The 14,811-nt window shown below is 39.4% G+C and overlaps 1 protein-coding gene across 1 annotated transcript; it reads left to right on the forward strand.

Moving 5' to 3' along the window:
* Window positions 1–854: 854 nt before the first annotated feature.
* Window positions 855–2,045, forward strand: LOC124286049 (neuronal acetylcholine receptor subunit alpha-3-like). The gene has a single exon (XM_046722368.1). The coding sequence runs from the start codon at window positions 855–857 to the stop codon at window positions 2,043–2,045; it is 1,191 nt and encodes a 396-aa protein (XP_046578324.1).
* Window positions 2,046–14,811: the final 12,766 nt, after the last annotated feature.

Below are 14,811 nucleotides of genomic sequence, written 5' to 3' on the forward strand. Positions count from 1 at the left end.
ACAGCACTTTTCAAAACCAGGAAAACAATGGTGCTCTGCGTGTGAAAAGGGCATTGATCCATATACTTCTGTGCATGAAATGTGTTTGCCTATAAAACAATCTAGTCATTGTGTAACATTTTTACACACTATTGTGAGACGTTGCAGATTGTTTACATACACGCCCTCTGCACAGATGGATCAATTTGTATCGACCTGGTGGAAAGTACATTATTGTCAACATAGTTAACAGTTCTTATTTCAAAACAACTTAATGATATGCTGGATTATTAAGAGTCCCGATTATAGTGCCAAACCTCAAGTATCCAGATCGCACTCAAAAGATACCAACCCGTCCGCTTCTCTACTGAATGCTTTGGTCAGTGCACTGGGTAATTTTCACGGTTGTACCTTCGACCATCAGTTTACCACTCTAATCTCATCAACATACGTTTAGCCAGGTTGTCAGGTTACATTGCGAAATGGCATTATGACATTTTTCTGATGTTTTGATTGCAACTCACTTCAGCTTTTGTCTCTGTTTAAAACACATGTAGCGTTGATTTGTCAATCGATATAGAGGCAGTCAGTATTAAGTAATATCATGTTTATTGAAGAACACAAAGCGAATACAGAAGACAATCTGGTCGAACTAGGAGCTAGTTTACACAAGCAGTCGCAAGCCAATTACATCGAAATACCTTCAGATATACCAGACATTTACCATATAAGGCAGTATCCAACCAATTAAATAATACTCTTCTAATCAGTGATAGGTCTTCTGCATTGAAAGGTGTTTCTATCGTTCCATCAAGTACAGACTAACAGTGCGTCGGAGAGAACGGCCTGCTATGTGAGTAGGGTGCTCTGGAACAATGTCTCTAGTTCATCTGATTTCCTGGCTCATAGTTGCAACCAGACAATCGACATTCTCTGCTAGCCTGGACGACTTACATCGTCTACGGCATCACCTATTCACCAACTACACCCCAGACGTAAGGCCGTTACTAAACCAGTCCCATCCTCTTGTCGTGGATGTCAATTTCCAATTCATGAGGATCCATCACATTGACAACACACAAAAGGAGTTCTCCATCCGAGGAATGCTGTACCTTACTTGGAAGGACTACTTTCTCATGTGGAAATCTGCTGACTTTGGAGATTTGAGACACTATCATCCGAAGCAAGGAGAGATTTGGACTCCAAGTATTCTCAATGAAGACGGTGTTGGAAACCAAGATGTTATGGAGACAACAACGAGGCGTGTGTTGTACAAAAACGGATCAGTTGTGGTTCGTGTTCCTGGGTATTTCTCAACCTTTTGTAACTTTGACATGACTAATTTCCCGTTTGATAGTCAGACTTGTAACATCCGTCTAAACGCATTAGATTATTTTGCTGAAGAACTCACATTCCGTCCGGTTTCAAAACAAGTGACGACAATTGGAAACTACAAGGATGCTGAGTGGACTGTGGACTGGGCTATGCTGACAAGTGATCAAATCAACATTGCTCCACATCGTTACAGCAGAATTAGTGTCATGTTTAAGGTTGTGAGAAAACCATTGTTTGCCATCTTAAACATCGTCATCCCCATCGTCACCATCTCCATCCTCAGTATGATGGTGTTCCTCGTCCCTGTAGAGTCTGGGGAGAAGTTGTCCTTCTCACTGTCGGCGTTGTTGTCACTGGCAGTCTTCATGAGCTTCATCACTGAACAGATTCCTGCATCGTCGGAGAAACCACCACTGCTGGTCATCTACCTGACGTCGATGGTTCTGCTGAATGCTATGTCAGTCGCCAGTACAGTTCTTGTATTGCTGTGCCATTACCGAGGCTCTGTTGCCAAGGAAATCAACGCTGCATGTCATGTTTCATCCAACCAGAATACTGCTGATGTTGCGATTCAGAAACGTTCATTCAGAAAACCGTTTTCGATGATCTGCTGTGGGAAAGAGAAGAAATTTATGTCAGCCAGTCGTGCCCTGAACAACACGCTGCTTCTGCTGTTTATGGGAGTTGTGATTGGAATTACTGTAATGATACTAAAGACGAATAACAAATGAAAATTTGAAAAATGAACTGGATAGAAGAATAACTAAATATTTGCTGTGATCCATATCACAATTGTCATGGACAATGTCGAGTTCTCTCAATTACATCTTCTGTTATTGATTCAGTTTGTATGATACGTAAATGTAGACCTTAGTTGATACGCTCTGTAATTACGGTTTTCAATGTTGTTTCTCGAGCAGGATAGCAACTGCTGGTGTTGTTAGCACCACCTCACACATTCGCTGCAGTCACATATTCCACAAGAACAATACATTAAGTCTAATCGGGAATCCACTTACTGACGTCATGTTTTACTATCTCTCTCATGGACTACATATTGTGTGTCATGCTAAAGCTGTTATTGTTTATGAACTAGTTTTATTTGTGAATGTGTGCATCCATCGCTTGCTCATTCGTGGTGTTATTCCCAGTCACTGTGTGGTTTGTCAAAGCTTTTATAATGTGTGTACAATACTGTTACCAATAAATGTATTACACACTAATGGTTACGGATGTTACATATAATGAACCGTTGTATTGAACATCAAAGATTCCGATGAATCATCAAAACTTTGTTTATAACACAGGCATCACCAGTTCAGGTTTTAGTCCATCTTACCCACTGTGTACTTAACGGGCTTTTAATCTGTTAAAACCAAAATCCAATCAGCTGTTTAAACACTTGGTCATATTTGCATATATGCATCTCAATATACTATGAACACCACTTGCCTGGTAACGTTAACCCCTATCGTAAAAAAAAAGAAGTTGGACATGCATAATTCTTGTCCTTCCTTTCCAAGGAGACCAGGAGAAGAGTGTCAAGTACGTGACTGAGCAAGGAATAAAGATGCATCCGCAGTTATCATCCTCGTTGTTTTCATTATTGTCTAATTATTTTGGATGTAACCACTATCACCACACTGTCCATATCTGAAGAGGCACCCATGAAGGGCCACCTCCTCGTGGTGGGTGCTGGGTCACGCCAAGCGCCCTTCAACCCCCGTTGTGGACCCGGGGATATTAGGTCCACCAACCCGTTTGCCGTGGGTTGCGCCCCTGTGTCGGTGGAGGACGGGAGGCTGGTGGTTGAGGGCATTGGTTCCTGAACAGTGTTCCTTTGCCCAACACACCACTTCGCCCCTTACTTCACCTAGACGGGTGGTAGAACTGCCCCGGTTCTATCAATCGGCTGGTCATGCTAAGCCCTGTACATGTAAATTTTGCTGTACAAATTTTGAAATTATTTAGAATCATTTTGTCAGGTGTCTCGGCTCTATGATATTATTATATTTATATTTTGACTGTACAACTCCAATTTAATATGTTGCCTAGAGTCCTATGTCCAGAAGGCAGTGGCTCATGGGCCAATCTGGTGGAATAATTACTTGTTGATTATTCTGCTTGAGTATATCATCCGGGTATCCTTGGTGCTGCAAGTTGGAAATCCACTTGCGATCAGCATTGTCTTTATGATACTCCGTGGTGGGTGGGGAGCTCGGATGACGAATCAAAATAAACTCAACATGGCTTACGAAACCCCAAACAAAAAAACGAAGCGTCCACTCGATACTGATGATGACGAACAGCGACCCTCAAAATCCGTTGATTACTGGCCACGTTTCCTCGTTCTTGAGACTCTTGATAAAACTCCATTGAAGCTAAATCCGTTTGCAGTTTCAAAAGGTATCCACGGCATAGCAGGTGAAATGAAAACGTTAAACGCTTGCGTACAGGAGCTCTATTGCTCGAGTGTCACAGAAAGCAGCAAGCAACTAACCTGCTGTCCACAGAGCTGTTTGTCGGAGTTCCGGTTATGGTTTCGGCACACAGAACACTTAACACCAGTAAGGGTATTGTACGAGACCGAGATCGTCTCTTTGCAGATATGACGGAAATTGACATTGTCACGGAGATGAAAGATCAAGGAGTCCTTTACGTGAAAAGGTTTACAACCCGTAAAAATAATGAAACTGTGCAAACCAATACATATCTCTTTTCTTTCTCTGCCCCGAATCCTCCACCATCAGTCAAGGCAGGTTACTGCAATGTAAAAGTTGATGTGTACATTCCAAGTCCTCTGCGGTGGTGTTTCAAATGTCAGAAATACGGACACGGTGTTAATACTTGCACATTGTCTGTTGTGTGTGCTCACTGTGGTGAGAAGACGCATACAACAGAAGATTGTGTCAGTACCTTTAAGAAGTGTACCAATTGCGCAGGTGATCACTCATCGTTCTCAAAAGATTGTCCCATTTGGAAACAGCAGATGGAGATAAATAAGATCAAGTTTACTCAAAATATCAGTTTTGCTGATGCCAAAAAGCTTGTCTTGAGATCAGAAATTCAGGAAACTTATGCTTCTAAAGCCAAAACATCTTCAGACAGAATCCCATCAGTAACTACATCATCTGTCAGCTGTCAGACGAACTTGACTTGGATAAAAACAGATTCTCCGAAGATTTTGTCACCTGCAATATCTACACAAACTGCAGATACACTTCCTGACACACCCCTAACCCAATCAATCAGAACCATCGAATCAAGGTCTAAATTAACGTCAAACGTTCAACAAATAGTTAAAAACAAAGGCAAACCAAAGCCAGATGCTTTGAAGAAACAAGTGGCAGAGCCCCAAAAGGGGCAGATGATAAAATCAAATTGTTTAACAAATACGGATCACTTGAGGACATGGACGTGTCCGAAAACGTCCATTCTAGGGCACATAGCTTGTCGCCCTCGAAAACGGTGCGGGGTAGATCCCCAATTAATCCGCCTAAAAGATAGGTCTCTCTAAACATATCGTGCAGTGGAACTGTCGAGGACTACGGACAAATTTTAATGAAATACAGCTATTGATCCAGGATTTAACACCATCAGCATTCTGTCTGCAAGAGACGTATCTGAAACGGACAGAAAATTTTAGCTTACGTCAGTTTGAAGCCTATCATTATTTTTCCCTCCAGGTGATAGAGCCACTGGAGGTTCAACTATCCTTATACGACAGGATATTATTCACAGTCCTGTTACACTTCACACTAATCTCCAAGCTGTTGCAGTGCGACTTACTCTGGGTGTAGCATTTACATTATGCTCTCTGTATATTCCGCCTTCATCGGCACTTCAACAGACTGATCTTCAATCACTCTATGATCAACTCCCAAAACCATGTGTTATTATGGGTGACCTAAACGGTCACAACCCACTCTGGGGCAGTACTAACACTAATACTAAAGGCAAAATAATTGAAGATTTCATTTCCAATAATGACCTGTGCATATTTAATGATGATTCAAGCACCTATCTGCATCCTGCAACTGGCACTTATTCCTCTCTGGATTTGTCTCTTGCAGATTCTAACCTCCTGAATGAATTTGATTGGTCTGTTCATACTGATCTTTGTGGAAGTGACCACTTCCCAACTATCCTTTCAGAAATAACTCCATCTGATTCTCCTTCGTACACAAGATGGAACTTTTCGAAGGCTAACTGGTCTTCATTTCAAACTAACTGTAAATCGAAACTGCGACCTGATTGTTTCAGTGATATAACTGATCCCATTCAAACCTTTTCTGATGTTTTAAATGAAATAGCTGATGAGTCTATACCCAAGTCCTCTACGACTCCACATGTACGAAAACCATGGTTTAATACAGATTGTAGACAAGCCAGAAAAGCAAGGAAAAGGCAGAGCGTTATTTCCGCCATCATCCAACTGTCCATAACTTAAATAAATTTAAAATACTCAATGCAAAGGCGCGTCGTACCTTAAAAACAAAACAAACGACAATCTTGGAGAAATTATGTCTCCAAAATTAATTCGCGCACGCCAATGTCTAAGGTTTGGAACATGGTTCAGCGAATAAAAGGCAAAGGTTCAAAATCAGCTGTACACCATCTTAAAGATGATGATAACTTGATAACTGATAAATCTGACATTGCAAATAAAATTGGCGAAACCCTTGCCAAAAATTCATCATCGGCAAATTATGTCCCTGAGTTTCAGAGATATCAGAAACAAAAGGAAAAGACAAAACTTAATTTCGAATCAAATAACGGTGAAGATTATAATGAAGTGTTTTCATTACATGAGCTACATACTGCTCTTTGAGCAAGCTCATGACACTGCAGCGGGTGATGACAATATACATTACCAGCTACTGAAACACTTACCGGAACCATGTCTGATGACACTTTTAGATATATTTGACAAAATATGGACGTCTGGAGAATTTCCTCCTTCGTGGCGTAATGCCATTGTAGTTCCAATACCAAAACCTGGCAAGGATCATACAGATCCGTCTAATTACAGACCAATATCTCTAACTAGCTGTGTCTGTAAAACCATGGAACGTATGGTGAATAACAGATTAACTTGGTATCTTGAAACCAATCACCTTATAACAGATATCCAATGTGGTTTCAGGAAAAATCGTAGTACCATCGATCATTTGGTACGCTTAGAATCCTTTGTTAAGAATGCTATAGTAAATAAACAACATGCAGTATCAATTTTCTTTGATCTTGAGAAAGCTTATGATACGACCTGGAAGCATGGCATTTTGAAGGATTTACATGATTTCAGTTTGAGAGGCCGTTTGCCTCTCTTTATATCACAGTTTTTAGCTGACAGGCAATTTCAAGTCCGAGTGGGTTCAACCCTGTCTGATCATTATAATCAGGATCAGGGTGTCCCTCAAGGCAGTATTTTGTCTGTCACATTGTTTAGTTTCAAGATAAACAGTTTATCCAAGGTTTTAAACGATTCAATTGATGGATCACTTTTTGTGGATGATTTTAATATTTCTTGTCGTGGTAAAAATATGCATACTATTGAACGGCAATTGCAGTTGTGTTTAAATAAAATAAATAAATGGTGTCTTGAAAACGGCTTTAAATTTTCCAAGTCCAAAACTAATTGTCTACACTTTTGTAGAAAATATAAGCCGCATAAAGATCCAGAACTATCTTTAAATGGCACTCCCATCAAAGTTGTTAAGGAGGCCAAATTCTTGGGTCTAATCTTCGACTCCCATTTAACCTTTTTGCCGCATATTAAATCACTTAAAGCTAAATGCCTGAAGGCACTTGATTTGTTGAAAGTTGTTTCCAACTCAAAGTGGGGAGGGGATCAAGCTACTCTGCTCCACCTATATCGATCATTGGTCCGCTCGAAGCTTGATTACGGCTCCATCGTATATGGTGGAGCCTGCAAAAGCAACTTAAAACTTCTTGATTCTGTCCACCACCAAGGCCTAAGACTTTGTCTTGGGTCCTTTAGAACCTCTCCTATTGATAGTCTATATGTTGAAGCAGATGAGCCTTCTCTTACACAACGTCGGATAAAATTATCCTTACAATACATTACTAAACTATATTCTAGCGAGTCTAACCCTGCATTTAACTGTGTCTTTCATCCCGTCTATGAGGATTTATACAATAAAAACCTTCTCTTGTTCCGCCTCTTGGGCACAGAATTAAGCCTTTCATTTATGCAGCCGGCATTGAGCTGGAAAATATAGCTCCTTCCCGTCTTCTTTCTTCTCCTCCTTGGCAACTGGTGAGGCCTGAAGTTGACCTAACTCTGACAAAGTTTAAGAAATCTGTAACAAATGAATTACAATATAAACAAGAATATAATCAATTAAAAAATAAATATAATACTCATAAATCCTTATTTACAGATGGGTCCAAGGATGGTGGCGCGGTGGCATGTGCCACTGTCATTGGATCCCGAACAATATCTTCTCGACTACCAAATAACAGCTCTATATTCACAGCAGAAGCAAACGCCATATTAACAGCTCTTAAATATATTAATAAACACCGTAAATATAAACAATATATCATCTTTTCAGATTCTCTTTCGTGTCTTCAGGCTATTAAAATCTTTCTTGCAAACATCCACTTTTATTAGAAATTATTGAATTGTACAATGAACTTGCTACTGGCCAATGCGACATCGTCTTTTGTTGGTTACCCAGCCACGTTGGCATTTCTGGGAACACGATGGCTGATATTGCTGCTAAGGCAGCCCTCAACAAATCTGTGACACCACTTCTTATCCCATATTCAGATTATAAAGCCAGCATTAGAACATACATCCGCGATCTAATGCAAAGAAGTGGGACACCCAAGTAGGTATTAATAAATTACATGAAATAAAACCCTACATTGGTTACACTTACTTGGGTTGTCAGTCCAGATTTGAAGAGGTCATTATGCGACGATGTCGCATTGGCCATACCAGATATACTCATGAATATTTATTGAAAGGCGAAGATCCTCCGTTTTGTATCCCTTGTGATGAAAGGATCACAGTCAAGCATGTCTTGCTTGACTGTATTGAATATTCCATCACAAGGGATATCTATTTCAAATCAAAACTCTGAAGGATCTTTTTAATAATGTCAGTTCTCATTTAATTCTTGCATTTTTAAAAAAATTAGATTTGTTGAGTGATTTGTAAATAGATATATATTTTATTATTGGTAGTTTAGATTAGCAACTGAGATTGTTAGTGGCTGTATCCTCAAAGGGGGTTGAAGTATTGTAAAATCATTGTCCTCCTGAGAGGGTACGTAAGTCCCAAAGCATTTAGTCAATCTAAGTGTACCTGCTTTTTAATCGTAGAATAAGTGTGTGTTTAATTTATGGCTAGATTTCTATTCTGTCGCCAATGGCTGAAGGGATGGTGTAAATCCAACTAGGGTCCATGCAGGTAGCAAAAGTAATGTAAGTCCCCATGGTTCCTAGTATGGTGATCTACCTTCAGTTGTTGGCGATCTATAGCCCATTTTTACATTGTATTGTCTTCTTTAATTGGAATATTTTAGCTTTGTTCGCTAGTTTTATATTGATATCTGTGATTGTCTAGTATTTTTACTGTCCTTCGTCGGCAGGTTTTTATAATAACTATATGTATTCTATTACAATGTCAAATGTTCTCGTCACGATATGGCTGAAATATTGCCGATGTGACGTTAAATAATAACTCACTCACTCACTCACTCCATATCTGAAGAAAGCTAGATTGGAAGTATGTGAACAGAGCAACAAAAGAAATTCTCTCAGTTACTAAGAGATTTCATAAAATCATATCAATACAATAACCGAAAGTTTTATCACTACTGAAACTCACATCTGTGTACTTCCTCACACAAATTAGTCTCAAAGAGAGCAAGATTAAAAGTAAACCAGAAGGCGATTTCTTAAGCACCTAATGCCATAAGGACAATCCACTCCACTCCATGATCCAAAATTATCGGTTTTACCCGACAACATATTAAAGACTCGAATCGTCTTTCAGCTACTCCTACAGCCAAATCGTTTCAAACATTTTCCGATGCATGCCTATCGAGACTTTAGACTGACATCGTGGAAAGTTATACGTGTGTAGATTTAATTGATCAATCTGTATTTTGGACGTTTGTTCATCTCAAAATCTTAACTTGTTTATACTCACCTGTAAGACATGCCACTTGCTTGTTGTGTTATTGGTTTCCGACGGTAATTTACTAGTATGCGATGGGATTGGTTGTATTTGAGAATTTATCGGTTACTTTATTATAACGGTATTTGCGTGGCTATTGTCCAAGCGTTAATACATCATTAAATCGACAGTTGGTTTCGGATTATCAATTAGGTTTAATGCGATTGGTCTGCTTATTGAACTTTAATTCTCGTATCAACGTATGTATTCACCCCCGCTCTTAAGGACGTTAGACAAAATGAAGTCATGGTGGGAAAACAGCTACAAAGAATTATTAATCAAACAGTGGCATACACTAATACTAAAGATGTAGAGGAAGCCACGAGGTACAATGAATATCCAGTCAGTGAGTGGGGAATTAAAAGAGGAAAAGCCGTTATCTATCTACTAATACGGAACAATATTGGTTTAATTTATGTTAGTGTTGTGCGTAGGGTCACTGTTTTACCCTTTGATTGAACCAGGCACATTCAAAATGTCTGCATGGTTGAATATTTTGCATATGCGATCTCAAAAGAAAGTATACAAGTATTCAGTTCACATTCAGAAGACACAAAGCCACACACGGTCACATTCAGAAGACAATACGCAAACGTTCTCCTTCCAGGGAATAATGTGCCTTGCATGGAAGGGCGGATGCCTCACATGCAAATCATGTGATTTTGCACTAAAACACTATCATTTATGAAATCCAAAGAAACTCCTAAGATCATTTTGCTCATAATGCTCTATCAGTCGTCAGAACAGGTCTGTCCCTGGTATGGTGATCTACCCTCAGTTGATGGCGATCTATAACCTATTTTATATTTGTGTTGTCCTCTATAGTAAAAATGTTTTAGATTTAAATACTAGTTTTACATTTATATCTTTGATGTTCTAGTTGTTTTACTGTCCTTCATTGACAGGATTTTATAATCTTTCTTTACTTATTGTTAATCTAACTTGTTTTAGTCACGATATGGCTGAAATATTGTCAAAGTGACTTTAAATTTTCACTCACTCACTCACTCACTCACTCACTCACTCACTCACTCACTCACTCACTCACTCACTCACTCACTCACTCACTCACTCACTCACTCACTCACTCACTCACTCACTCACTCACTCACTCACTCACTCCTCACTCACTCACTCACTCACTCCACTCACTCACTCACTCCTCAGAACAGGTCTCGTCTTGCTTTGCCATCACCGAGGTTATGTTGCCGTGGAAAACAGAACATGTATAACTATTCCCAGTCCGAATACTTCTAATGCTGTGATTTTGAAACCTTCACTGAGAAAACTCACGTCCCCGATCTACTGTGAGAAAGAGAAGAAATATATGTCAATCAGCCGTGCCTTGAACAACACACTGTTTCTATTCTCCATGGTGACGTGAAGGCGTGCGCAGGTAGCGTATCACAGGGTGATGCAATGCCCTCTTGTCTTGATCGTCCACTGAAGGATGTTTTTTGACCGGGAAGCCACATATACTTGAATGCCAACCAGCATTGTGTGGAGATCATTCTTATCCTGGATGGCACCCGTGAAGAGCCACCTCCTCGTGGTGGGTGCTGGGTAACGCTAAGAGTGAGTGTGTGAGTTATTATTTAACGTCACATCGGCAATATTTCAGCCATATCGTGACGAGAACATATGTGACAATGAAATGGAATAGAAGTACAGTATATTATAAAAACCTGTCGACGAAGGGTAACGCTAAGAGCTCTTCAATCCTGGGGCATATTTGGTCCACAACACCCCATTGCTGTGCTACAATTATGTACTGTTACACAAAGTTTTGGGAATTATAAAACGATATTTTTAAGTCTTGGCGATTTTTTTATCTCAGAATTTCAAATACACTATTTCATGTATGTTTTTGCCTAGAGTCGTATGCCCAGAAGGCGGTGGCTCATGGGCCAATCTGGTGGAATCATTAATCTCTTAATTTTTCTGCTGGAGTATATCATCCGGGTATCCTTGGTGCTGAAAGTCGGAGACCCGCTTGTTCTTAGCATTGTGCTTGTGATACTCCGTGGTGGGTGGGGAGCTCGGATGATGAAATATCTACACTAAACATGGCTTATGAAACCCCCATCAAGAAAAAAAACGTCCTCTTGAAAATGATCCTGGTGATGATGACCTTAGACCTTCCAAATCAATTGACTTTTGGCCACGCTTTCTTGTGATTGAAACTGTTGACAAAACACCATTAAAGTTGAACCCTTTCGCAGTTTCCAAGGGTATTCAAGGTATCGCAGGCGAAGTTAAGAACATTAAACGGTTACGTTCAGGTGCATTACTGGTTGAATGCGGGAAACGGCAGCAATCAGCCAATCTGTTGAGCACTGAATCGTTCGTCGGCATTCCGGTCGCTGTCTCTGCTCAGAAGACATTAAACACAAGCAAAGGCATCATCAGAGATCGTGATCGATTGTTTTCTGACATGTCAGAACTTGACACCGTGACTGAAATGAAAGATCAAGGTGTACTCTACGTAAAACGCTTTTCAACCCGTAAAAACAATGAATCTGTTAAAACCAATACTTATCTGTTTTCCTTTTCGTCACCAACTGCTCCCAAATCACTGAAGGCAGGTTACTGCAATATCAATGTTGACACCTACATTCCTAATCCGCTCAGATGCTTTAAATGCCAGAAGTATGGCCATGGTGTAAATACTTGCACATGGTCCGTTGTATGTGCTCACTGTGGTGAGAAGACTGTTCAGGAGAACATTTATCTTTTCTCAAAAGAATGTCCGATTTGGAAAGAACAAATGCAGATCAACAAGATCAAATTTACCCAAAACATCAGTTTTTCTGATGTCAAAAAACTTGTAAAGAGATCTGAACTTACAGAAAGTTATGCTTCAATAACCAAAACACCAACTGAGTCAAGCCCTAAGGTATCTACATCATCCACAAGCTGTCAAACAAACTTGACTTGGGTCAAATGCGACAATCCACAGCTTTTGCACCCTGCAATATCATCTCAAACTACAGGCACTTCTTAGTACGTCTGAAAGGCAGTCAGAGTCATCTTCTGATCATAAGTCATCCTCTCAGTCACGTTCACAATCTCAATCGTCATCTGATACTCAGCAAATTGTTAAAAGCAAAAATAAACCGAAGCTTGACGCTTAAAACCCCAAAGTGGCAGAGCCCCAAAGGGTCGGAAAATAGAATTCAGCTATACAACAAATATGGATCTCTTGAGTGAGTAAGTGAGATAAAATTTAACGTCACATCGGCAATATATCGTGACGAGAACATATTTGTCATTGAAATGTAATATGTGTATATTAGAAAAACATGTCTTCAAAGGACAGTAAAACAACTAGAATATCACAATTACAACTAAAACTTGTGTGGAAAGTTAAAACTAATAGCACTATTTGGACAATACAATATAAAAACTGTCTATAGATCGCCAACAACTAAAGGTAGATCACCAAACTAGGGACCCTGGGGTCTTACATTACTTTTGCTACCTGCATGGACCCTAGCTGGATTTATATCATCCCTTCAGCCGCTGGTGATGGTAGGAAGATTTATCCGAAATTTAAAATAACAAAAATACTACATTTAAAACAGCTGGTAATTTAAAATTTCCTTTGAATGTTTCGGGACTTATGTACACTCTCAGGAGGACAATAATTTCACGCTACTTCAACCCCCTTTGAGGGTACAGCCACTAACAGTCTCAGTTACTAATCTAAACTACCAATAATAAAATATGTATCTATTTACAAATCAGTTAACAAATCTAATTCTTTTAAAAATGCAATAATTAAATGAGAACTTATATTATTAAGAAGATCCTTCATAGTTCGTGATTTGAAATAGATATCCCTTGTGATGGAATATTCGACACAGTCAAGCAGGATATGCTTGACCGTGATTCTTTCATCACAAGGGATACAAAACGGAGGATCCTAACCTTTCAATAGATACTCAGGAGTATATCTTGTGTGGCCAATACGACATCGTCGCATGATGACCTCTTCAAATCTGGACTGACAACCCAAGTAGGTGTAACCGATATAGGGTTTTATAGCATGTAATTTATTGATACTAACTTGGGTGTCCCACTTCTTCTGCATCAGATCACGGATGTAGGTTCTAATGCTAGCTTTGTAATCAGAATGAGTGAGTGAGTGAGTGAGTGAGTGAGTTAAGATTGATAATAATTCATAATACATACATATAATATATAAAACCCCTGTCAATGAAGGACAGTAAAATTACTAGGTTATCACAAATGAGATAAAACTAGCTAGCATATATCTTTAAAAGTAGAAAATTATATTTGGACAATACAATAAAAATGGGCTATTGATCGCCAACAACTGCAGGTAGATCACCATACTAGGGCCCATGGGGACTTACATTACTTTTGCTACCTGCATGGGCCCTAGCTGGATTTACATCATCCCTTAAGATGTTAGCAATTGAGACACATCTAGCCATTGTTACGGTTAAATAAATTGCCGTGACAAAAGTTTAAGAATCCCCTTTGAACCAGCAAAATATAACACAGACAAGTCTATAATATTCAATAATATATTGAGCAAACAATGAGCAAGCTACAATGAATCATAATACAGATTTCTAGTACAATGCAATTAAGTCACAAATTTAAAGTAATGGGTCACATATAAAATATTAACTCACCAGAGCCTTGGTAACCACAGTGAGATCAGATATTATAATAAATGGAGCTTGTTTACAAATGAAAGCAGTCAGGCACGAAGTGTCAGGGTCAGACGATGGCGATGTGAGAAGGACGAAGGCAAACAACTCCAGTGGTATGAAAGTCCTGTGTAATTCCGTGTGTTAGTCCGTGTGTCAGTCCTTGCGTGTCGCTCAACACAACAGACAGCCTTTATATATACTGGCACAGATTATCGAACTTTCCAGCAAAGCATGGCTGTATCATTAACCACTTAGATCTTTCTCGAAACATGTTGAACATACGACATGACGATGTCAACACGTAAACATCCGGTCAAGGGAGGTAACTCTGGAGCGCTATCATAAAGGCGTGCCGCTAAAATACCGTTGCCACTGAACATATACGACTCGAAATGTGACCCACAACCAACACTCAAAACTTATTATTAGTGATAATAAAACTAATTATTATCACCTAACCAATTTTATTACAAATTATAAAAACACACTGTCGTAACACCATATATTAAAATTACACACATTCTACGATTAAACAAGTGGAGTTTTCATTTTACTGGGAATGTTTTGGGACTTACGTACCCTCTGAGGAGGACAATAATT

The sequence above is a fragment of the Haliotis rubra genome, unplaced genomic scaffold (genome assembly GCF_003918875.1).
Source record: "Haliotis rubra isolate DU_JTF1 unplaced genomic scaffold, ASM391887v1 Scf373, whole genome shotgun sequence".
Lineage (NCBI taxonomy): Eukaryota > Metazoa > Mollusca > Gastropoda > Lepetellida > Haliotidae > Haliotis > Haliotis rubra.